This window comes from Choloepus didactylus, chromosome 4 (assembly GCF_015220235.1).
Source record: "Choloepus didactylus isolate mChoDid1 chromosome 4, mChoDid1.pri, whole genome shotgun sequence".
In the NCBI taxonomy this organism is placed as follows: Eukaryota; Metazoa; Chordata; class Mammalia; order Pilosa; family Megalonychidae; genus Choloepus; species Choloepus didactylus.
The window spans coordinates 95,981,924-96,005,735 of NC_051310.1; the positions used below are offsets into that span (position 1 = coordinate 95,981,924).

The window sequence follows — 23,812 nt, forward strand, 5'->3', positions numbered from 1 at the left end:
CAGGCCTTGAACTCCAGCTTTTGTTGCTCCAACCCCATGAGTTTGATGACAGGTCTGCTCAGCTTGTCAGCCTTTCGGTCACCACTTGCAAATTGGAAAATGCCTTGAGCCAGAAAAGTGGTGCCAAATAGGACGTCAAATGTTGTGCTCTGAGCTTTCTGAGCTTTCTTGGCCCTGCAAATCTCACTAACATAGTAGTTCTCTGATTCCTTCAAATAAATTTTTAAAAATATTTTATACAGTGTTTTTAGTTATTCTCACTTGGAGGAATTAATCATAAATAAGCCATTCTGTATGGCCAGAAGCAAAACTCCTTAGCAGGCTTTTCTACCTCTGTACCCCTGTGCTATCCCCTCCCTCCATACACATCCCATGTTTATGCTGTCAGAAAAGTTTATGCCACATTTATAATTAAATATATCAAAATATTTTTCATTCAGCTCTTTTTTTTAGATTACTAATAAGCTTTACTGATTTATTTGGTCATTGTTTCTTGCATCTCACTACTTTCTTCTACATTTACATTAGTTCTTGTTCAGCATTTCTTTTAGTTTTTTTTTTTTTTTTGATTAAGGTATCTGAGTGTTAATGTTTCAGTCATTTTGTATATGAAAATATCTTTCTTTTATTCTCATTACTGATTGATAATTTGGATATAGAATTCTAGATCCATAATTATTGTCCCTCACCACTTTGAAGATAAGATTTTGTTTTTTTTGCACCCAATATTGCTTTTAAGAAATATGATTCTCATTCATTTGTAGGTAATTGCTTTTTCTTTCTGAACACTTAGGATTTTTCTTTATCTTTGTTGTATTTTTAAATTTTTTCTTCTGAGAACTACATGAGCATTTTTAAATGGAGCACTCCTGTTCTTAAAATCTAGGAAGTTCTCAGCAATTATACAATCACATGTTAACTCTTCATTCTGTTTTCTCCTTCTTGAACTCCATATGTATATTGGTATTTCTGGATCTATCTATGGAAAAGTTGTTTTTCATTTCTTTTTCTCGTGTTGCATTCTGAGAGACTTCCTTAGTTCACTCAATCATTAAATCAATAGAGAAGAAAATAGTTAGAGCGAGAACTTGCTCCTTAAGCAAAATCACCTGAAAGTAAAATTGATCTCTGTCTGTAATTGCTGACTCACTCTAAGTAGTGCCCCTTTCCTTTTAATCAGGTACTGGAGTGCTCATATGTAAACCCTGTGTATTTCATGCATATTTGAGTTTCTACAGTTGCATTTTCAGGGCGATTTTTCACAAGGATCCACTTAAAGATGTTATTAAAAATGTAAGAATCGCAACTCTGTGTTATGTTGTAGGCAAACCTAGATTAAGTCTCAGTCCCTGCTCTCCAGAAATTAAAATCAAATGGATGAAGAAGAAAATTGGTGTTTTTTTTTAAATAAAAATTTTTGTATACATTTTTGTGAACCCATTTATAGACTTGGAATTACCTGGAAAAAAAATGATTCCAAGTGGTTTTGTTGAAGATCTTCTCATTCCCCACTTAGGACAAATCTAAACGAAATACCACATCTTCAAATCCTCAGAATCCTCATGTACCATAGTTTGCTCTGATGGCTGTGTGGTTGCCTACATAGGTGAAGTATACTCATCTGATTTTGAACAGTGTGTAAAGCACTAGCTCGCTGTATGCAAATACATTATCTCAGTTCTCTCTGTCCAGACCAGGTACACTGTGGCCAAAGACAGCGTGGTCCAGTTCTTCTTTTACCAGCCGATCAGTCATCAGTGGAGGCAAACCGACTTCTTTCCCTGCACTGTAACATGTGGAGGAGGTGAGGCACAAACTTTGTTCATGAATATTTAGAACTTAGAGTTAGAAATTACCCACTGGCCCTTTTGAAGCAGGCTTTAAAATTGGAGTGATAACTAGAGATGTCTAATCACACAGCATCCTACTCAACAGCCTGGGATGCAGTGGTGGTAAGGAGTGTGCATTTATTCTCGAAGCTAATGGAAAACTCGACTTGGAAAACACTTTTTACTTTTAGCCCAAAGCTAGAAACATGTGTGCTTGTGTCCTGCATTTCTCTTCTTGTTTGTCCTTAAAGCATGGGTTATTTTTAATTCGCTGTGAAAAACCAGAGATGCAGAGAGGTCACTGACTTGCCCAACCTGATCAAGTTAAAGGTCGTGTTGTTTCCAACAGATTTCCACCCTACATCCTCCCAGATGTTAGAGTATAAACTTACCAAAAAGAGAAAGGGTATTTACTAAATTTTAAGAGGAAACGCCTGCTTACTATTTTCTCCCTTTATGGTTTTCACAAACAGTTGAGGAAGGTTTCAGGCCAAGTGTAATCCAGGGCTCCACACACATGCTTCCCACAAAAGAAATGTCTTTGCGGGCTGTGGTGGAAGATAATAGTCTGTTTAACAAAGAAATTGTGAATCCCTGGAGCAAATGAGGAGGCGACCAGCAACCGCGATCAAGATAATTCCCTTTTCCTGAACTGAACTTTTAATTAGAAGAATAAAGGAATCTAACTAGTGCCAGCCTTGGCACCGTGAGTTCCTAGCCTTACTATAAGGACTCATGCTGAGGCTTCCCCTGAGAGTGCCAGGCACATTTCTTGGGCATTTGCCACGTGCCAAGCTGTGTGCTGGGCTACTCATCATCACGTTTATTTTCCCAGACAATCCTAATGAGAGTTGCATTTTCATCTCTGCTTTATATGTATGGAAACCAAAACTTAGAAAGGGTAAGGAACATACCCAAGATTACTCAGCCAGCAAGTGGCACAGCCAGGATCTGGGTCTGGGTCGATCTGATGCCACAGCCATGCTCTAAATGCCTCTGTTCTTGTGTCTCCCCTGAACCATCTCCATGGCACCTGCATCCGCTCCCGCACCTGGGGGGAAGGCATGGAAAACACCCTTCTCCTTCTCCCAGCCCATTTCTTCTCTCAAGGGCTACAGAATATCAGCTCACTCAGAGAGCTCTGGCCTCCCTGCTTTAGACTGTTGGGTTCCTGTGAATATGCAGGTCAGACCTCCCTCTTCTGGGACTCAGGCTCCCTCTGGAACTAGGAGGACAGGAGAACAGTACTTCTGTGGAGAGCTCTGGCCAGCCCAGACCCCAGTGGGACCTGTGTCCCCAGGAATGGAAGAGAAGCAGAGTCTGAGGGATGCAGGGTGCCTAGAAGCAAAGTAAAAGGTGAATGTTTCTAGTTTCCCAGGTGGTTCCTCCTAGGGCTAGACTTAGGCTATAGACCTCTTGATTATGATCCTACAACACTGGTTCTCAGGTGTGGTCCCTGGAGGAGCAGCACCAGCATCACCTGGGAACCTGTCAGAAATCCAGATTCTCAGGCCCCATCTCAGGCCTTGTCAGAAACTGTGCATGTGGCCCCCAGTGATCAGGGGTTCAGCAAGCCTTCTGGGTGATTCTGTTGAACGCTCAAGTTTGAAAACCACTACTCTCTAGAGCAATGTCTTAAGATATCAACTGTAGCTGTGTGAATGTCACTGTTTTTGCCATATCTGTGTTACTTCTGTACTGTTATTTATTTAAGATATTTTCTTTAAATGGACTCTTTGAAACCTAAAGAAACTTAAATCACTACCTTGAATGGGAAACGCGTATCTCTTGCCATAAATAAATACAGCCACAAAAATGAATACAATGAAAACTAAACAGTGGATTAGTTAATCTTCAAGTCTCTGCTGTCTCTAATATTCTCTCATTCTATTCTACCAGAAAATGTATATTCCAGTTCCTCCTGAAGTTGAAAATGTGTTTTGTTGAATACTGTAGGCATTTTCTGAAGCAAAAGCTCCTTCAGATCTTTGAGTCCCTTTGACTCTCCAGCATGATCAAAGGAGATTTCTTTAATTATTGACTTATCTTAAAGCTGACTGAAGTAAAACACTGTTTGGAGTTGAGACTGGGAGCTGGGTAAGGCAGACGCATCTCTCTAAAGGTGGGCCTCAGAAACTTTGGCCAATCCTGTTCTCCAATATATGCATGCCAAAGTTTATGTTGAGAGGCAGCACTGCTAGTGGAGAAATCCAGAATCAAGGATCTGGATTCTTTTACTGGTCTTCCCACTGAGACTGTGCCTTAGTCTTTTCATCTGTAAAATACAACTAAAAATATCCCCCTTCTCGAGTTTTTGGGGGCACAATTTGATGCCAAATGTAAAGGAGCATAGTACAGTGACTGGCAAGTAATGGGCACTCAGGGAATATCTGTTAATGTCAGAATGTAAACCTGAATTTTGTCCAAAAATGCGTCTGCAGAATCCACAGATCCTTGGCTCCCCACCCCCCTCATGGCATTTTCAGTTATACTGGTGATGTGTTGGGACATACAGACATGGTTCATTGTTCATAGTGGAAAACTCTCAGAGCAAGTGGGACCAACCTAGAGAAACCTGCATGCACCACTAGACAGAACCCAGTGAGGTGGACAGTGGCTCCAGGGAAACAAGGTCTACTCCTGAGCCCTGAAATGGAAGCAAAGGGTTGGTGGGGCTTTTTTATTCTTACCCAGAAGGAAAGCAAGCATCTCTTTCTTCTTACTTTATTACCTAGTTCTCTTATACAGTTTTTCATAGACAGGCCCCCCATTTGGACACAGAAGACAAGAGAGAAGCTGTCCACCCTGAGAGGGACATTTTATAGTGGGATTCAGCTTCGATCAGTTGATTAAATTCATTTTTTCTCATACTTGGATGCTGGAAAACGTAAATGTGCACGGGAGCACCTAGTGGTGAGATTGTCAAAGGTAGCAGTGGTTGTAAGAACAGAAAGGGAGCCTTACACTGCTTTCACAGTGCCTCCATGTGGCCTGCCATTTTCTACACATGGGCAGAATTTCAGTGCAAAAATATTCACATATACACACCTGTGCACACGCCTTATTTCTTTTGCTTTTAGTTAGCTCTAAACTGCCATAAAATTAAGGAGGAAAAGTAATTGTCTCTCTCCAAATTATAAATACTTGTATGCACACTGTCTACTTCTTTTAGAAGGATGTTTCCATTTAGAACTAACATTTTCTTTGACTCAGAAGCTTTAATCTCATTGTGCACTTGTTTGGGGGGAAATAAAGACACACACATAAAACCCACAGGGAAAGCATTAGCCAAATGTAATCACGTTAGTAAATAAAATCTGCATGATCTGTGTAAATGGCATTTTGGAGTTTTTTAGATAATCTGGAAAATTAGTTCACTGGTCTCCAAAGTACCACTGGTATTTGGATGGACTTTACTGGTCTTGTCTGCAATCATCAACGTGGGACACTTGAGATCAGTCTGGGGAAAGCACAGAGATCGCTACTGCCATCCGATATTGTAAACTTTCTGGCAGATATTGGCACCAGAGTAACATTTTATTGACTCCATTTGGATTTTCGTTCTTGTGGTTTTCACCCTGCTTTTTATAATGCATACCAGTATGTCCTTCTGCACTCAGCTTACATCCAAGCCATGTCTTGTAGAAAGCTGTCTAGTGGTTTATAAAATCAGATTCCTCACAGCAATCAGGCCTTTAAATAGATTTTTAGACCTTTAGACCAATTGGCTGAGGCTGAGAGCTTAGCTTTAGGCATTTTTTTTTCCTGAAGAGCTCAATCTGTTTTTCAAAAACTGCCTTTTTTATGCTAAACTTAATGTGACACTTAGATGGTGACAGGAAACCTGGAGTCAGATCTTTCAGGAAATAGAAGCATCACTTTGTGAGTTTTTAAGTTTTCAATACTCATCTATTTGGAATGTTCACTTTCCTCAGAGACTGAACAAACTGAATTTACTACAACAAGGAATGTCCTCATTCTGTCCCCTTTGATGGCCTGTGGTGTGGGAGGGTAGGAGGGCAGGGTTTGTTCTTCCCTGTATAGACAATGCTTAATGGTCCAGTTACAAAGTTTCTTGGTCTTGGAGGCGCCCTAGGTACCCTGGGAGAGCAAACGAGTAACACATGGCATATGCAAACAATGAAATATTATGCAGTAGAAAGAAGCAAAACCTAGTCACATGGTTAGATCTCAAAAACATAATGTTGAGTGAGAAAAGTAGAAAACAGAACAAGATTTAAAACACAGTAACATTTTTAAAGTTAAAAACAGATACACACACAAACAGCATTAGATAAGACCCATGCATATTTAAGGACATATAAAAAATAAACAGTGTTACTGCAAAGGAGAGACTAAGCCTACTAATTGTGCCTGAGAGTCAACCCCAGAGAACCTCTTTTGTTGCTCAGATGTGGCCTCTCTCTCTAAGCCAACTTGGCAGGTGGACTCGCTTCCTTCTCCCCTTTGTGGGACATGACTTTCAAGGGTGTAAATCTCCCTGGCAATATAGGATGTGACTCCAGGGGATGAGCCTAGACCTGGCATCATAGGATTGAGAAAGCTTTCTGGATCAAAAGGGGGAAGAGAAATGAAACAAAATAAAGTTTCAGGGGCTGAGAGATTTCAAGTGGAGTTGAGAGATCATTCTGGAGGTTATTCTTATGCATTATATAGATATCCCTTTTTAGTTTATTAGAATAGCTGGAAGGAAATGCCTGAAACTGTTGACCTGCAATCCAGTATCCTTGATTCTTGAAGACAATCATATTTAACTATATAGCTTATACAGTGTGACTGTGTGATTGTGAAAACCTTAGGGCACACATCCCCTTTATCCAGATGAGTAGAAAAATGGGGTCAAAAAGTAAATGAATAATGGTGGTGGGGTGAGGATATGGGATGTTTTGCTGTTCTTTTTTATATATTTTTTTTAATTCTTATTTTTATTGTGTTTTTTTTTTTTGGAGTAATGAAAATGTTCAGAAATAGTGGTAATGAATGCCCAGCTATATGATGATTCTGTGAACAATTGTACATTTTGGATGATTGTATGGTATGTGAATATATTTCAATAACATTGCATTAAAAGTAATCAACTATTTGAAGACAAATAAGCAGGAGTGGGTTTCTCTGGGGAGGTGGGGATGGGAATGGGAGTAGTTATGGGGGGAGAGGAGGAAAGGGAAGGGAAACAAGAGGGGGACCTTTTTCAGAGCTCTGATGGCAATGCATTAAGAATGGAGGAGAATGAATGAGTAACCTTCTGGACCTAAGGTCCAAACACTTTCTGAAAGAGTCTATCATAGTTTTTTAGTTATAAGTGCTAAGACTTCCACAGTCATTTAAGTAGTGGTTTTCAACCTTGGCAACACGTTTCAATCATCTTAGAAATGATTCCATCATTAGAATCTTTTTAGAAACACGGACTTCCTGGACCACAGCCACAGCACTTCTGCCTTAATTGGACTGTGACAGGGTCTGGACTTCAGTGTGTATTAAAAAAGTTACCCACGTGCTTCTATTGTACATCCAGGGTTTGAGAGCAACTGAGTTAAATCTCTTAAAAATGGAGGGAAAAAAAAAGCATGTGGCAGGTGATAGCTTTGCCAAGTACAAAGAAACAAATGCAATATTCAGACCTCCATTTTCCACCACTGTAGGTTATCAGCTCAATTCTGCAGAATGTGTGGATATCCGCTTGAAGAGGGTGGTTCCTGACCACTACTGCCATTACTACCCTGAAAATGTAAAACCAAAACCCAAACTGAAGGAATGCAGCATGGATCCTTGCCCATCAAGGTAAGTATAATTGCCTATGCCTCCTTTACTGTAGAAAAAAACACAAATCAGCTGCAGCAGAGACTGATTAATCAATCTTTGCAGGGAGACATGGCCTCCATTTCCTGGCTTTGGACATGCAATGGTGGCAGATGTCTGCATTCACGTTGAAAGCTGTGGTCAGTGATAGGAATTAAGACACCTTCGCTCATCAGGCTACTCATTGTCTAGCTCTCTCTTGTGCTGTAGATATTTAAGCTCTTTTTACTGAATCTTTTTTGAGCATCCCCTGCCAAACAAAATATTAAAGATCTCTTCATTGGAGTACAATATCTAGTCCATCTGCCAGTCATAAATAGGTTAACCCATCATTTTGGCTTTGAAACTGGGTCACTCATTACCACATTTTGACTTTAGAAGTGCTCACATTCAATGTAGCATAAGTAATGCATTGTACAAGGAAGTTAAACGTTTTGATGCCAAAGCGGAAAAGCTATGCATAAACTGTCCTATTGCATAATTTAGGACCTGCTGACTCGGATTGCCTGGGGAAGTTTCCTGGCTTTACTACAGTATCTTAAAATAACAGCACAATATCAAGTCCCGGAATTCCCCAGAATCTGCCAGCTGGCTAAGGCAGAGATGCACAAGTGGGAAAGGAAGCGTTCTCAGTGGATTTCATTTCCTATCACTAAATTGCCCATTTTCTGTAAGCCCAATTGAACATAATTGTCAATAGTGACCTTTTTGAAGGAGAAATTCTGTGAAATAAAGGGGTTTTCTGAAGACCTACTATTATGACTATTAATATCATTTATATATTTATCAGATTAACTCTTTTAAATGGTAAATAGCAATACATACATTTATCTAGAGTAAGAGACTCTTTTTCCTTTGATTAATAAATACTATTAGAATAGTTTTCTACATTTCTATAGAATTGGGGATGGTTTGTGTCAGAGATATTCCTGGTAACTTAGGAAATGGTGACTGAATTTGGGGGAATAGTTCATAATACTTGAAATATTTAGTTTTCAACTTGAAAGAGCTCTCTTGGGATGTCAAGTCTATATTAATCAATTGATAAATGTGTCATTTGTTTTATAAATGATATTCTCACAATGATTTCATTTATAGTGATGGATTTAAAGAGATTATGCCCTATGACCACTTCCAACCTCTCCCTCGGTGAGTTACGTGTTTCCTTTTCCTTTTTGTATTTTACTCTAAATTGTTTGCAAGAACCATAGCATTGGTAGCAATAGTCTAAATAAAATGTACAAGAGATAGATATTAAATAAAGGAAAACAGACTTCAACTCCAAAAGAAAGATCTCTTCTAAGAATCAGATGGACTAACCGGCCTGGAAGACGAAGTTTCCTGTCCCTGGAGGTTTCAGCATCTCTTGGATGCCTGGGCTTATCAAGGGAGCGCGAGCATTGTAATTCATCAGAAATTCAATTGCCCCTTGTATTTGTTTCCTAAGGCTGCTGTAACAAAGTACCACAAACTGGGTGGCTTAAAACAACATTAATTTCTTCTCTCGCAGTTCTGGAGGCCAGAAGTCTGAAATCAAGGTGTTGCCAGGGTCCTGCTCCCTCTGAAACCTGCAGGGGAGAATCCCTGCCTCTTCCCGGCTTCTGGTGTTGGCTGGCAGTCCTTGGCGTTCCTTGGCTGGCAGCTGCAGCACTCTAATCTCTGCCTTCGTCATCACATGGCCTTCCCCCCTCTTGTGTCTGCATCTCCTCCTTTCTCAGAAGGACACCAGGCCTTTTGGATTAAGGGCCCTCCCTACTCCAGCATGACCTCATCTTAACTCACCTAATTCCATCTGCAATGACCCTCTTTCCAAATAAGGCCATGTTCACAGGTACTAGAGATTAGAATTTGGACCTGTGTTTTCGGGGGAGACAGTTTAACCCATACACCCTTCTGCACCTCAGTGACGAGTGTGGTCCTTCTGACTGAGTCTCTGTGATTCTCTAGGAATGCTGTCTGTGGTCAATTAAATTATATATCCCAACAAGACATATGTTCTTACTCTTAATCTGTGTTCCTATGGGCGTGGATCCATTTATAAATTGGGCCTTTCTAAAGATGATATTTTTAGTTAAGTTGTGGCCCAACTGAACCTGGGTGGGCTTAATCCATATTTCTGGAGTCCTTTATAAGCAGAAGAAATGTAGACATGGTCAGTCAGAGAAGGCCACACAGGAAGAAGCTGGAAGTCAGTGAAAACCAGACACAAGGAGAGAGATCACCGTGTGAAAGGAGGCAGAAGTGCAAGCCAGGGAGCCCCAAGGACTGTGGCAAGCCAGCCCCTGAGCATTGTACACTTAGGGAGAAAGTATGGTCTTACTGGTCATTTTGATTTTGGACTTCCAGCCTGTGAAATTGGAGACAATAAATTCCCATTGTTTAAGCCAATCTATTGTGTGGTGTAGTCACAGCAGCCTGGAGACTAAGGCACTTTATACCTTTTCTTTACTACTTTATAGTTCAGAGACAATTTAAAGATGCTTTCACACTCCATATTTAATTGATTTGATTTTTGCAGTGTCCCAGTGAAGGATAACTAGGGTGGGTTTATTATCCCCACTTGACAGAAACCTCAGTTTCAGAACAGCGAAGTGACCCTGGGTATGCAGGTTGTGCGTGGTCGATAGAACTAAGGTCTTATGATTCCAACTCCTGAACCTCTTTCAATTGAACAATAGTTAATAGCTTGAGGCTGTACCTTTTGCCACCATCTTTGCAGACTTGGAAGAAACGAACAAACAACTAAATAATGTGTTTTTATTTGTTTGATTTTGAGCTGGGAACACAATCCTTGGACTGCATGTTCGGTGTCCTGTGGAGGAGGAATTCAGAGACGGAGCTTTGTGTGTGTAGAGGAGTCCATGCATGGAGAGATACTGCAGGTGGAGGAGTGGAAGTGCATGTATGCGCCTAAACCCAAGGTTATGCAAACTTGCAATCTCTTCGATTGCCCCAAGTGGATCGCCATGGAGTGGTCTCAGGTCAGACTTGGAAGATGCCTCTTTCACTGAATATTTGCTGTGCCCAACACTATGCTAGTCAGCATGGGGGATGCAAAAGTCAGAGAGGAACATGGTCCCTACACTCAAATTGCTTTGAAAGATAGTTGAAGGATGATGTAGAAGAGACCACAAGCATCAGAGTAGGTAAGAATTATTATTTTTAAGGACTATGGCACACCTGGAAGGACCAGCTGTTAGAGCAGAGTTGACCAGGAAGTCTTTGTTGCCCTTGTAGCGCTTAACCGATCTTTGAAGATGTGGGGGATAGCGGAACAAAGCACAGAGGCAGGAATGATATGGAAGGACTGGAAGTTGAAAAAGGCCGAGAACTCGGGTTACTAAGAGTGGGAAGATAAATGAAAATGCTAATGCTGAGATTAGAAGTATGTCCTTGATCCAGTACTTACTAACAAGATTCATGACTTTTATTGAAGGAAATAATATGTTTTAAGGAACTGAGACAAGATAGATGAATGTTGGGAAAGACCAGAAGCAAGCACCTGTTTGGAAGCTACAGTATTAGTCACTGAGGGATCAAGTGGTAGGAAAGGGAAAAAGAGAAGAAGGGAAACATCCTAGAGATATGACAAAGCCTCACATCAGATTAGCTTAGTTTCTACTTTCTAGAAGGAAGATGACTGAGTAAGCTTCCAGAACAAATAAAAATCAGTCGCAATATTTCAAATATGAAATATGCAGGCATTAATATTTAGTATTTTAATCTTAATCTTTTAATTTTCCATAGAGTGAGACATAATCAATTCAAGTTTCTCTACTCCTGAATGATCTTTACATATTTAGTTCTGTGTATCCATGTTTTATACACACACACACGCACACACACAACACACAAACACACATATGTCTATGCATTTATTCAGTGTATCAGGTACCATGTGAAGGACAAAATAGAACTTGCTCCTATCCTCCAAAAGCTCAGAATCCATTTGCAGAGACAGGCATGCAAACAGTTGCAAGGCAGTTTAGCACCCTGTGTTAGCAGTATCATGTATCCTGACCTGCAGGAGCACAGAGGCAGATGATCCACTCCACCTGGTGGGTGCCAGGGAGGCTTCAGAAAGGAGGTGGCACTTGAACCAGAATTTGAAGGATCATCATAAGTGAGTCTGCTGGGTGAAGACCCACTTCAAGCCCAAGTTCAGATGCTACCTCCTCCACAAAGTCGTTTCCGTTATCTGTGGACTCTATGTCATCACCCTCTCCAACTTCATTGGTACTTTGTTAGGGCCATATTTATCCATTTTTTTTTTTTTTTTTTTTTGCTTGCATACCACCCCCTCCCCAAAAGCAGTTTGGGAAATTATATAACCCCTCACATATATTTAGGTTGACATCTAAAATTTTTTTAATCACAAGTTTAAATAGTTTCAAAGAATACATCATTTCCAACAGGTTGTGAATGCTGACATTTTTAAATAGAAGTTTTGCATCATTCTTTTAAATGTGCCCAGTGGAATTTAAAACCATCATAATTTCTACTCCTGCCATCTTTTATATAAAAAGCACATGAACAAGCCTTTTAACAAGTTGAATATTTTATACTTTTCGCCTTGAACTCATATTTTCACCACTCTCCCCACAGAATTTTATCCTAATATAGTATATTTTTATGCTTTAAGGTATTTTATTGATTGCATTATTCTACTCCTCTCCAAAAAGATATGTATATCAATTGAAATTAATTTATTTTAACTTACTGTGACTATAAGGTTCCAAGTATTAAAAATTGAGTTATTATTAAATTTAATTTTAGTACACAATTGATCAAAACAACATAAATCTATTTCAAATTGATTATAACAATGATTAAATTGTTATTAAATGATTATTATACATAAAAAGTAAATTTTCATTTGAAATAAAATTTTAAGGTGAATGAGGCTTTAAAAAATAATCCATTGCCAGAATGAGCCATGGGTTCAGCAATAATTTTATTCATAATTTTTATTGTTGGTTTCTTGTTTTGTTTTGTTTTTCACATGCATGCTGGGAAAACTTGTTCATATAAATAAATAGACTGAAATGGTAAGATTTTATTATAGCAATAAATTCAGTTCTTGGAACTCCTGAGTTATATGCCAAAAATCATGTGGTGTTCTATCATCAAAACTTCTGTTTAGTGAACCATCAGCTGACAATTTGAGTCCATTCTCTTTCGATTTTATTGAGAGCAAAGAATGCCACCTCAGTTGCAAAAGGATTTGTTATGCAATCGTTAGGAAATTCACTTTTCCAGCCCCCAGTCAACATTGCCTTGGCAACCTGCAGTGCTTCTTTTCAACTCTTTTAATATACATTTGTTTGTGTTGGCTTTAGAGCTTTTCCACCCATCTGACCCCACTTCCACATACACATCATTATCATGACTTTATCATCCCTTATAATTTCAAGGCTAAGGATGGTTAACCAATCTTTCTCCTTCAAGTCATTCACCATACTTGACTCATACTTCTCACTTTTTCCAAGAATCAAATACATCTTCAGTGATAAGACTAGCTCTTGCTGAGGTTATATATTCAGCTCCAAAGAAGAATTCTGTAAATGTAATACTGACAGTATGGCTGGGATAAGTGTCCAGCTGATCAGAGCGGTTACGTTGAAAGAGTAAGTGCTCCTTTGGATTGATCAGTTCTAGTATATTGGCAAACTTTATAACTATATTGTTTCATTCTTTGGGCAGACTTTTTTTCTTCCTTCACTAATATGAAACCTTGGCCTCTCAAGATCTAGCATAGATATCTTTCAAATAACCAAAGAGGGTAGGTAAGTCAGTTTCCTAAAAGCAGGGTCTCATCACAAACTTCATTCATTTATTACTGTACAGTATTTGTTCAGTGGTCACAGGAATGAGATGATGATAAAAGAGAGGTTTCCCAATATTCAGCCCTTTTTGGAGATGTGTGTATGATGAGAAAGTGCTCCATAACCTCTGAAACTTCTGTGACAACATTTATGGACTCAGGAAAGAATCTCTGTGGTTTAGGAGCAGTGGCAAGGCCACGGCTTTGGCAAGAGGAAGCTCAAGAATGGAATTCTATTCTGCCTTATGGGGACTGCATGACCTTGAACAAAGTCATTAGGTGGAGACCCATTCATTCATCTGTTACATGGGGATGAAGCCAATGGCCTGCATGTTAGTAGATTAGTGAGATCATTAATTAGTGAGAAGATTGGTGAGACCACATACAAAGAACAGTGTCTGCTGTCCAGTAGCAGGAGCACAGGGACTCGCAGCCCCTCCTGGGTGGGGTGTGTGTCCAGAATTGATGGATCCCAAAGTTTACACCGGGGGGGTGGGGGGATAGGGGGTGCACGGGTGTGACCCTTTAAGAAGATGAATACAGACCACAAATACTGAGTATCAAAATAAATGTTTATTTAGAATTAGAAAAGAAACTGGACTAATTACAAATTTTAAAAATTTGATAACAACCCTAATGGAAGCTATGGACTTTAGTTAATAATAATGTATAATATTGTTTCATCAATTCTAACAAATTTGCCATACTAATGCAAAAAGTTAATAATAGGGAATATTGTGTGCAGAGGAGAAGGGGCATATGACAACTTTCTGTTCTATCTAATCATTTTTTCTGTAAAACAAAACTATCTTACAAGATAAAGTCTTAATTAAAACAAACATACATACACAAAGACACATACATATATACTCACCATCTTAAATAGATAAATTGAAAAGATATCCTAGATTTTCACAGGACATGAAAATACTCCATTCATAGGCAAGAATACCTTCCAAACCATAAATAAATAAATTTAAGAATATAAAATTCACAAAATTTAAGGAAAAATAACATAAAGTTGTTATAAATTTTAATGACTTGACTTACCGATATTAGTTCCTACACTTTGGGGCTGTATACTATTGGAGGCCTCTTCTTATGACAACAATCTAGTAAGATCAATTTCTATGGAAAAAACAGAAAGATAATTCAATATTTCTGCTAGCATGGTTGATTGAAATTAGATTTTTTATTGGTAGTTTAGAAACATTTCTTTCAGCTTCACAAATTGTTTTTTATAATGTCTTGTGAAATTTTAATCAAATTTGGGAAAACCTGTATCAAGTTTCTTTCATATTTGAGCTTTACTATTTCAGAGCAATTCAGTTTTTCCTGTGGTATGACTTTGTCTTTGAATTGAGAATTAGAAGGAACCTGTGCAAGGGAACCCTGAAGTACAAACATCACAGAAAATCAACTTCTGTCCCCTTCTTTATGAATATTTATCTGAAGGTCTTTTGTGTCTAATATTCACATAAATTGGTGGCTCTCCTTTGCATGTGCCCAATTAATACCTTGTGGGTCTCTTCACATAAAGGAATTTCTTTGGCTTCCCCTCTTTTCTTTCAAGTGTACAGTGACTTGTGGCCGGGGGTTACGTTACCGGGTTGTTCTGTGTATCAACCACCAAGGACAGCACGTTGGGGGCTGCAACCCACAACTGAAGTTACACATCAAAGAAGAATGTATCATTCCCATCCCCTGTTACAAACCAAAAGGTAAGTTTGTAGTGCCTTTAAAATTCAAGTCAAATGGTGGTTTCCAGCTCTCATTCCAGTATCGCAGCATTTCTATTTCAACTCAGTAACTATCTTATGAAAATTATTTTTTGACAGATAACAATAGAGCTGTCAACCTAGATAAAGAGCTGGGGCATATGTGATTTATTGATCTGGAGGATTGAGCCACTGTTCAATTCAGTACATACCGAGCAGCCCCCATCTGTCTAGCCTTGTACTAACATTTCTTGATAGACATAAACTAATTTGATGCAGTCCCCACCTTGAAGAAAAAGGAGAAGGAGAAGGAGGAGAAAAATGAGGTAGAAAAAGAGGTAGAGAAGGAGAAAGAGATGGGAGAGAAAGAGAAGAAGGAGTAGGAGATGGAAATTATTCTCTTCCTCCAAGGTGCTCATTCTTTGTTCCCAGTGGTACTTTGTACGTATCTCTGCACTGGACTGAGAATTTCTTCGGGGAGGAGTGATGTCATCTTCACCATGTGTCCCGGTGCCTAGTATGGGGTGAATGAAAGCTTTCAGTTCCCAATCTAGATATACTATTATTTAGGATTTCTCCTATAGTTCCCATTTGTTCCACTTGAATTGGAAGAAATGGGTGGTACCATGTACCAACACTAATTATATAACTCCATCAGTGAAGTCTTTTCTCCTCCCATCTCCATTCCATGGTACTGTCATAGACACGTTCTTAGTGTGTGTGATTTCCCTGAAGCAGCTCACAATTATTTTCTTTCTCACTTTATAAATGTTTTGTTTGTTTTTTCATGTCTAAGGTTGTTTAAAAGAAAAGGAAGGGGCATGAGGTTGCTCCTGCATGCCAGTAGTAATTGGTTATCATCTCCCTCAACAACTACAATAATAAAGTTTGGAGTAGACCATAGCAAGAATTCTCTTCTCCTCTCACCTCTCTAAACCTCCATGAGGTTTTCTTTTTTCTATTAATTTATTTGTTCAATGGACAAAAATAATTTGTGGAAAAATAAAGATGATATGGTAGAAGTAAGAGCTTTAATATGTAAACAATAGAGATAGGTATTGATTTATAAAAGGCATTTTAATGTTAACTTAGAGAGCATATTTGACTGTGCCATGGAATAATTTCAGTTGCATGTGGATAATTTGTTAATTAAAATATACATGGCAGAATCTTTGGTTCATTCCAGAATCCACCTAATGGACTGTGTTAAAGGACACAATTTGCATTCATAAAACATGATCTCTTTATTAATGAAATCTTCAGCAAGTAATGATCATGTATCCAACGCCTTAATGATTGCCTGTAATTAAGCTCATTGTTTATGTTTTCTTATCCTTAGAAAAAAGTCCAGTGGAAGCTAAATTACCTTGGCTGAAACAAGCACAAGAACTAGAAGAGACCAGAATAGCAACAGAAGAACCAACGTGAGTCCAGGACCTTTTATGGAAGTAATCAGGGCACAGCCAGCTAACATGATATATGTAGTTTTTGTACTCATTGGAGTACAATGCTACATTTTGTTTCCAAATGACCTGGATTTGCAGACTCTAGAGAGCTTGAGCTGGCTAGAATTCTTCGTTATTTCACAATTCAGCAGTCCTCCTCTGGCAGTAACTGTGAGAAGCATAGAAAAGAGCAGTATTAAACTCAAAGCAGACTCAGTGGTCTGTTACAATTTAAGATTGGAAATTATCACGTATGATTTGACCAAGGACCATTACACTATTTATAGATATAGATAAATATATATAAAAATAAACACACACATATACATACATACACACATACACACACACAATCATTCCATGGTTAACTCATGGCCAGTCTCTAAGTTGAAATGTATTAGGGTGGCCTGAGTGATTGATTATAAGAAATCCCAGGGATGCTCTGGATTTGGGGGGGGGGGGGGGCGGTAGTGGGAAGAGCATGGTGCTATGATATGCATCTTGGAGCCCAGAAACACCACTATTAAGTGTGTGGCCTTGAGTAAGTCTTTTAATTGTTCTAGAAGCTCATTCTCCTTGCCTGTAAAATGAGCAGATTGGACTTGATCTCTCCAGGGTCCATTCCTTCTCAAAAGATCCAATGACTGCAGTCCACATGTGATTTCATGCGTCTGGATTGTAATGAGTCAGCGGAGATTAAGAATCTCAAGAGCAAATCAAAGAAACATGCTGGAGGCAGAGATCTAGGGACTGAATAAGAAAAAGGAATCAAAGATGCTCTGAGATTTCTAGTCCAGGAGTCTGTAGGAACAACAGCATGAGTGACAGACTCAAGTCCTTGGACAAGACTGCTCATTCCATGTTGGACATGCCAGATCTGTGGTGCTGACTGCTATCTAAGAAGAGATCAGTTACAGAATCTTAGAGGAAAAAGGATTTCAGAGGTAATATGGCCTCTCTCTCAGAGCAGGCATTCCTTCTCTGGTTCCCCCAGCAGTGGTCAGAGTTGATTGCATTGAGAGACAGCTTGTCCTTGTGTTGAGTAACCTGAGTTATTTGCAAGATTTTTTCCCTCCTGTTGAGCCAACATGTACCTCCTCCTAATTTCTGCCCTCTGAAACAACAGAACCAACACATCTATGCCTTCGCCCATTTGACAAGTTTTCAATGAATTTGAAGAAAGCTATCATGGATCCCGAGAGCTTTGTCTTCTCTGAGTTCATCATTCTTAGCCTTTTCAGCAGTTCTTCATGTTTTGTTGTTTTTAGATCCCTCTTGAACCTCACTGCTCCTTTCATAACATACTCTCATTTGTCAATGTCCCCTTTAACTGTGGTCCAGCCCAGCAGGGAGCCCTGGGGAGTGTGGATTGCTTCTCTGAGAAGGCATCATGCCTCCAGTGATGAAGCCAAGAGGACTCGTGCAGCACATATTTGACGTGCCCAGAGCTTTTCCACAGGGTCTACTGTCAGGCCTGGATATGAACACAGAAGAGCTTGTGGACGCTGTGAGAGCGAATGGCTCCAGAGTGGTCTAGTGAAGAGAGAAGGGCGTTGGGCTCATGACAGCATCTTGGAGATACAGAGCCAGAAGGGGAATCAGAAGAGGTGGCTGTTGAAGGAGTAGGAGTGAGCAGAGGAAGGAGGAGAAACAGGAAAATTCATTGTCACAGAAACCAAACAAGGAAGGGGGGGCGGTAAGGAAGGGGACAGCCAAGGCAAAAATATGAGGACTAAGAAAAGATTTTCACTTGACAAGAAAGTTCTCAGTTAGCGTCGTTCGAGGGATAGATGTGGAAACACTGCAGAGAATTAAGAAACAAATTTTCAAATCAGAAGGAAATGGGGCAATGGTTATTTGACGATTAAAGGAAGGTGACAAGATTTGTGGTCAAACTGATAGAAAAGAGAGAGAGTGTGTGTGTGTGTGTGTGTGTGTTGTTTTTTCATTTGAAATTAGGACAGTCTTGATCATAGGCAAGTCAGTAAGGCACTAGGCTAAATACTGCTGGAACCTTCTTCCAGCTCTGAACTCCTGATTCTGTAAAGGCAACGAGGGAAGGCCCTATAGAAAGAAAGGGATTTGAGAGCACTGAAAGGGAGGATATAGTTGTCATTCAAGGAAGGTCAGGTAGTTATCAACCTGGAATGATGCCTCTTACCAGGATCTTTTGTTCCCAAAACACAATTAGGTTACAATTGCTAATCCTTTTATATATTCTCTTTTTGGTTAATAGAATTGCCATCCAGTTCTTCAGATTCTAAATATGGAGTCATTTTTGCCTCTTTCTCCTTCTTCCCTCACCTGTAATTTGAAGTCCTGCCAATTAAATCTACTAAATATTTCTAGTTCCAGTTTCTTTTCTCCTCCATACTTCCATCCATGTCCAGGACATGTAATTGCTTAATAGTACTTCTACAGTAGCTTTCTATCCCACTTGTTCTCCTCAAATCTACCCTCTACACAGCAAGTAAATCATCTAGTTAAAGCACAAATCTGATTCTTTCCAGATGTTTTCCCATCATCCAAAGATTTGTGCTTGTTTGCAAAGCCATCAAGACTCTGCAGAGGATCATCCCTCCTGGTCCCCAGTCTCATCTTTGGCCACTTCCTTGCTTTGCCTTGAATGCTCCAGCCGCACTGGATCTTGGTTGTTCCTTGCCCACAAGAAGCTGCACTTGCCTCCATCTCTCTGCTCTGTTCTTGAGTTGAGAATGGTCCCTACTTGGTTAACTCTTTTTAAAAAAAAAAAAAACTTTTCTATGATCAAAAATTTTTTTAAAAGTATGTTAAAAAAGGAGAGACAAATATAGTGAGCTCCCATGAACCCCTCCCCCAGCTTCAGCAATGATTGACTCAAGGGCTGCTCTCCTTTTATCTATGCCACCAACACCTCCCCTGTATTAGTTAGGGTTCTCTAGGGAAACAGAATCAACAAGAGATATCTATAAATGTAAGATTTTATAAAAGTGTCTCATGCAACTGTGGGTATGCACAGGTCCAAATTCCGTAGGGCAGGCAGCAAACTGGCAACTCCAATGAAGATGTTCGATGAACTTCTCAGGAAATGAACTGGCAACTTCGATGAACTCAGGAAGTGCTTCGCTGGTCAGTCAAAGAAGTGGAGGTCCTCTATCTGTCTTGCTTAAAAAGTCTTCAACTGATTGGATTAAATCCAGCTGATTGCATTCTCTCATTGCGGAAGACACACCCTTCATAGATGTAATCAGTCACAGCTGCAGCCACTTGACTGATGATTTAATAAACCAGCTTCTGGTTTATTAACCAGCTACAAATGTCCTTGCAGTAATGGTTAGGCCAGTGCTTGCTTGACTGGACACCTGGGCACTATCACCTGGCCAAGTTGACACATGAACCTAACCATCACACCCCCTATCCCACTGGATTATTTTTGAAGCAAACCCAGGCAGCATATAATTTTATTTGTATTTTAGTATGTATCTCTGAAAGATAAAGACTTTCTGTTTTTGTAATAACCACAATACCATTTTTAAAGTGTGGTCCTCAGATTATTTCTATCAGAATCACCTGTGGTGCTTTTCAAAATGCAGATTCCTGGGCCCCACCGACTCAGACACTCTGGGGATGAGTCCCAGTCATGAACATTTTTAACAAGCCCCAGGTGATTTTGAGGGGTGACTCCAAGTTTGGGGACTACTGGATCAGATAGTCTCTAAGGTCCTTTCAAGGTCTGAAACTACCATTTTGTTGAATTGGAAGAGTGAGATATAAGCTACAGCTCATTCAAAGCCCCCATTCACATCAAGCGTTCATTTTCTGTCAGCCCTACCTGGTTTGGGATGGTAGTTTTCTTCCTCCCCTTGCTCACAGAGCAAAGCTGATATGCCCTTTATTCCCAAAGAACACCACTCCTTTCTCCCCAGCCGTGGAAGACTGAGCCAACAGCACCTGTTGCCTGGCTCAGCGACCGTGCCTTCCATGCAGTCCCCATTGCTCCCTCGTTGGTCTCTGTGCAATTTTCCTTTATAATTCACAGTGCCTGGCAGTTTCTGGCCCGTTCCTGGCTGTCTAGTGTGAAGTTTATAGTTTCCTGCCACCACTTCTGACTCTATTCATTCCCTAGATTTCCAAACAGAACCGCAGCATATCTCAGCTTCCAGTTATTCCTTTTATTACCACTGTCTTTTGTGGTTTGGGGATGCTTGCTTGTTGACAGTCAATGAGAGAACAAATGCAGCTGTATTTCAGATCCTCTGAGGAAAGTGTGCCAAACCCGTTTGGAGAAGATAAATATTTCTGCCTCTGTGGTTTACCATGGCCTGGGCCCTGAATTTATACAGGGAGTGGATGTTCCAAAGGCTTTTTTTTTTTTTAATTAGGAAAATAAAAATTATAGCTTATAAAGCTAAGCCAAGGGAACTGCAGTTTTGACCTTCTTAGCGTTCAGCTGCAGAATGTGTTGACAGTTGATATGGTTCATCGTTGTTTTAAAAGTTCCTCCCTGGAGCCTTCTTAATTACTATGGGATTCTGTGTACTTTAGCAGTCTCATTGCCATCACCCCCATTTTTCATATACTAAAACCAAGGAAATAGGTTTTAGGAAATAGGATTTAAAGCACTTTGTGTTTTCTTCACTTCTTTTTAGCCTCTCCATTTCTGGAAGTTGTGTCTGCTAAAATCAAATTGGGTAATATTTCAGGAATCTATTTTTCTAACAATGACAATAAAAATAAATTAATATTGAGGACTTCCTATGTGCCAGAAGTTTAATTCTCACAACGACCTTATGAGGAGGCATTATTATTATCCTCATTTTAGAGATAAGGAAACCAAGGCACAGAAAGATTAAGGAATTGTCCAACATTTCAGAGCAAATAAGTGGTGAAGGACAATTCCAATGTGGGATACTAGAAAGAGCTCTGGCTTTATGGCAAATGACTGAATCCGAGTCTCATCTTTTCCTTAGGTTTGTCTAATGAGGTAGACTGAAAAGCGTATGATTGCGTTATGGTATTGTAAGGTTCGAGGGTCAGGACAGCTTCCTGGAGGAGGTGATACATGACTGCAGCAAATTTCAAAGTGCACATCCATAATTGTCTCCTTAGGACAGATTTGCAGAAATGGAATTTCTGGTGATAGGCACATTGAAGACGTTTTATATCTACTCTCAAGTTTCCTTTCAGAAAGTCAGTACTGATATGTTGCAGCCAGCAGTATACAATCTCACCCTCTTTTATAAACCTTCTTCAACTTTGGGAAATTATCTTTTCTTTTTTAATTCTGTTTTCTAGTGCTTTCTATGATTTCACCTTTGACATTTAACTTTGATCCGTGGGGAATTTACTTTGACATATGAGGTATAATAAAAATCTAACTTAATTTTTTTCCAAGTAGTCAATCAATTGTCTTAATGCTATCTATTGAATAATCTAAACTATGCTTTTTGTTTTTAAAATACCGCAGTGTGTAAACTAAATACTTCAGTGACAAGTACCATATTATTTGAATTACTGTAGCTTTCAAATACTTTTTCTGTCAGGCTGTGCAAGTGCCCCTGCAGTTGTTATTCCTTGTCAAAATTTTCTTAGACTGTTCTCAACTAACCTTCCATATAAATTTTAGAGTTGTATTGTCTGTTTACAGCTTCCCCCCAAAAATTGTTTCAGAGGTATTACTTGGAACTGCATTAGTTTCCTGAATTAATTAGGGGAGAATGGACATCTTTATCATTCTGAGTCTTCCTAGTCAGGGGCGAGTTGTGTAGCTTCGTTTGTTCAGATCTTCAGGGTTAGAATCCCCTCCATATTTTGTAGTTTTAGGCATAGCAGCCCTGCACATTTTGTGTAAAGGTTTTCTTTACAGTGTCACAGAACTCAGGCATTTTGTTTATGCTTTTTAAACCTCAGTTTTTCCATTTATAAAATCAAGAAAATAATGGTACTCATAAGGTTGGTGTGAAAATTATATAAAAATTAAATGATACATGCAGTATGCTTATTACAGTGCCTGTAGCTAACACTATCAGTGAGTGTTAGAATTCTGGAAAACCTAGTGATTTTAAAATGGAGGTATATATATATATTCTCTTGTGTGTATAGATAGATAGACAGATAGATACACACGGAGTGGGGGGGAAGGGGGAGAGAGGGAGAAAAACCAAGGGCAGGGGAGTGGGTTGCAGGTGAGTTTATTGAACTCCTATGGTTTTTCAAAAAGTTTTGGCTAATTTTATTGTTTCTCCTAGTTATCATGTCATCTTCAAGTAATGATAATTTTGTCTGTTCTATCCTTATATTTCTACCTCTCTTTTTGCCCTTCTACTTTATTTTCATTTTTATTTTTCTTATCTCGTTTATCCTTATACTTTTTGTATTTCTAAAGCATTTCATTTTATTTTTATCTTCTATAAATTTTTAAATTACAGTCTCTGTATTTTAATAAGGGAGTTTAATCCATTTAATTTATTACCATTACTGATTATTTCTGGTCATCTGTTTTGAGAGTTTCCTTGTTGTTTCTGATTTTTTCCTATACTATCTATGTTTTCTTGCTTTGTTTTCTGCTATTACAGAATTACCTTTTGTAATTTTACTTTTTTAATATACTCAAATCAACATTCACATGTTTATCATCGTATACATCAAGAATGATATCATTTCTATTGACATCCTGTTTAAAATGAGTAAGTTAGCATAAATTTCTTTATTCCCAACCTTCTCCAAACCTCATGATTTTGGTTATTACAATGAGGGATTTGGAGCCAAGATGATGAACAGTAAATTATGTTTACCCTATGCAATTTTTTGGAAAAAAAAACTATTTATGACATTTGATTGGTTTTGTAATCATATTTTCTATACTTATTTTAGAATCAATTATATTTTAAAATATTGCAAATTCTCACCACAAAACCTTACGTCACACACTATTTTAATTCCTTTTAGAACTAAATCCTCATTGAACTTGAGAAGATCTTTGTGCATTTCTTTTTCAGGAAAATTATATAGATGACATAATCTCAAAGATTTCACGTACTTAAGAATGTCTTTCTTGTACCATCTCACAAGAACAGAGGCATGAGTTCTTGTTTGATAAGCTTTTTTTGTTTTGTTTTGTTTGTTTGAAATATGTGACTTTGGAGTTCTCTGTCTTTTAATATTAAAGAGGAAGATTTTGAGCCTAACCTTCCTTTT

At 38.9% G+C, this 23,812-nt stretch overlaps 1 protein-coding gene across 6 annotated transcripts in view; it reads left to right on the forward strand.

The window, feature by feature from the left end:
• The window catches only part of ADAMTSL3 (ADAMTS like 3), a 389,485-nt gene that overhangs the window by 224,223 nt on the left and 141,450 nt on the right, over window positions 1-23,812 (forward strand). For all 6 annotated transcript variants that reach the window (XR_005216378.1, XM_037833191.1, XM_037833189.1 and 3 more), the window contains 6 exons: window positions 1,693-1,804; window positions 7,493-7,631; window positions 8,748-8,798; window positions 10,426-10,630; window positions 15,047-15,194; window positions 16,531-16,615. Coding sequence is in view for 5 of the 6 variants with exons in the window: in XM_037833191.1 (XP_037689119.1) it covers window positions 1,693-1,804; window positions 7,493-7,631; window positions 8,748-8,798; window positions 10,426-10,630; window positions 15,047-15,194; window positions 16,531-16,615 (740 nt within the window). In the remaining variant the exon portion in view is untranslated. The remainder of the gene's footprint in view (window positions 1-1,692; window positions 1,805-7,492; window positions 7,632-8,747; window positions 8,799-10,425; window positions 10,631-15,046; window positions 15,195-16,530; window positions 16,616-23,812) is intronic.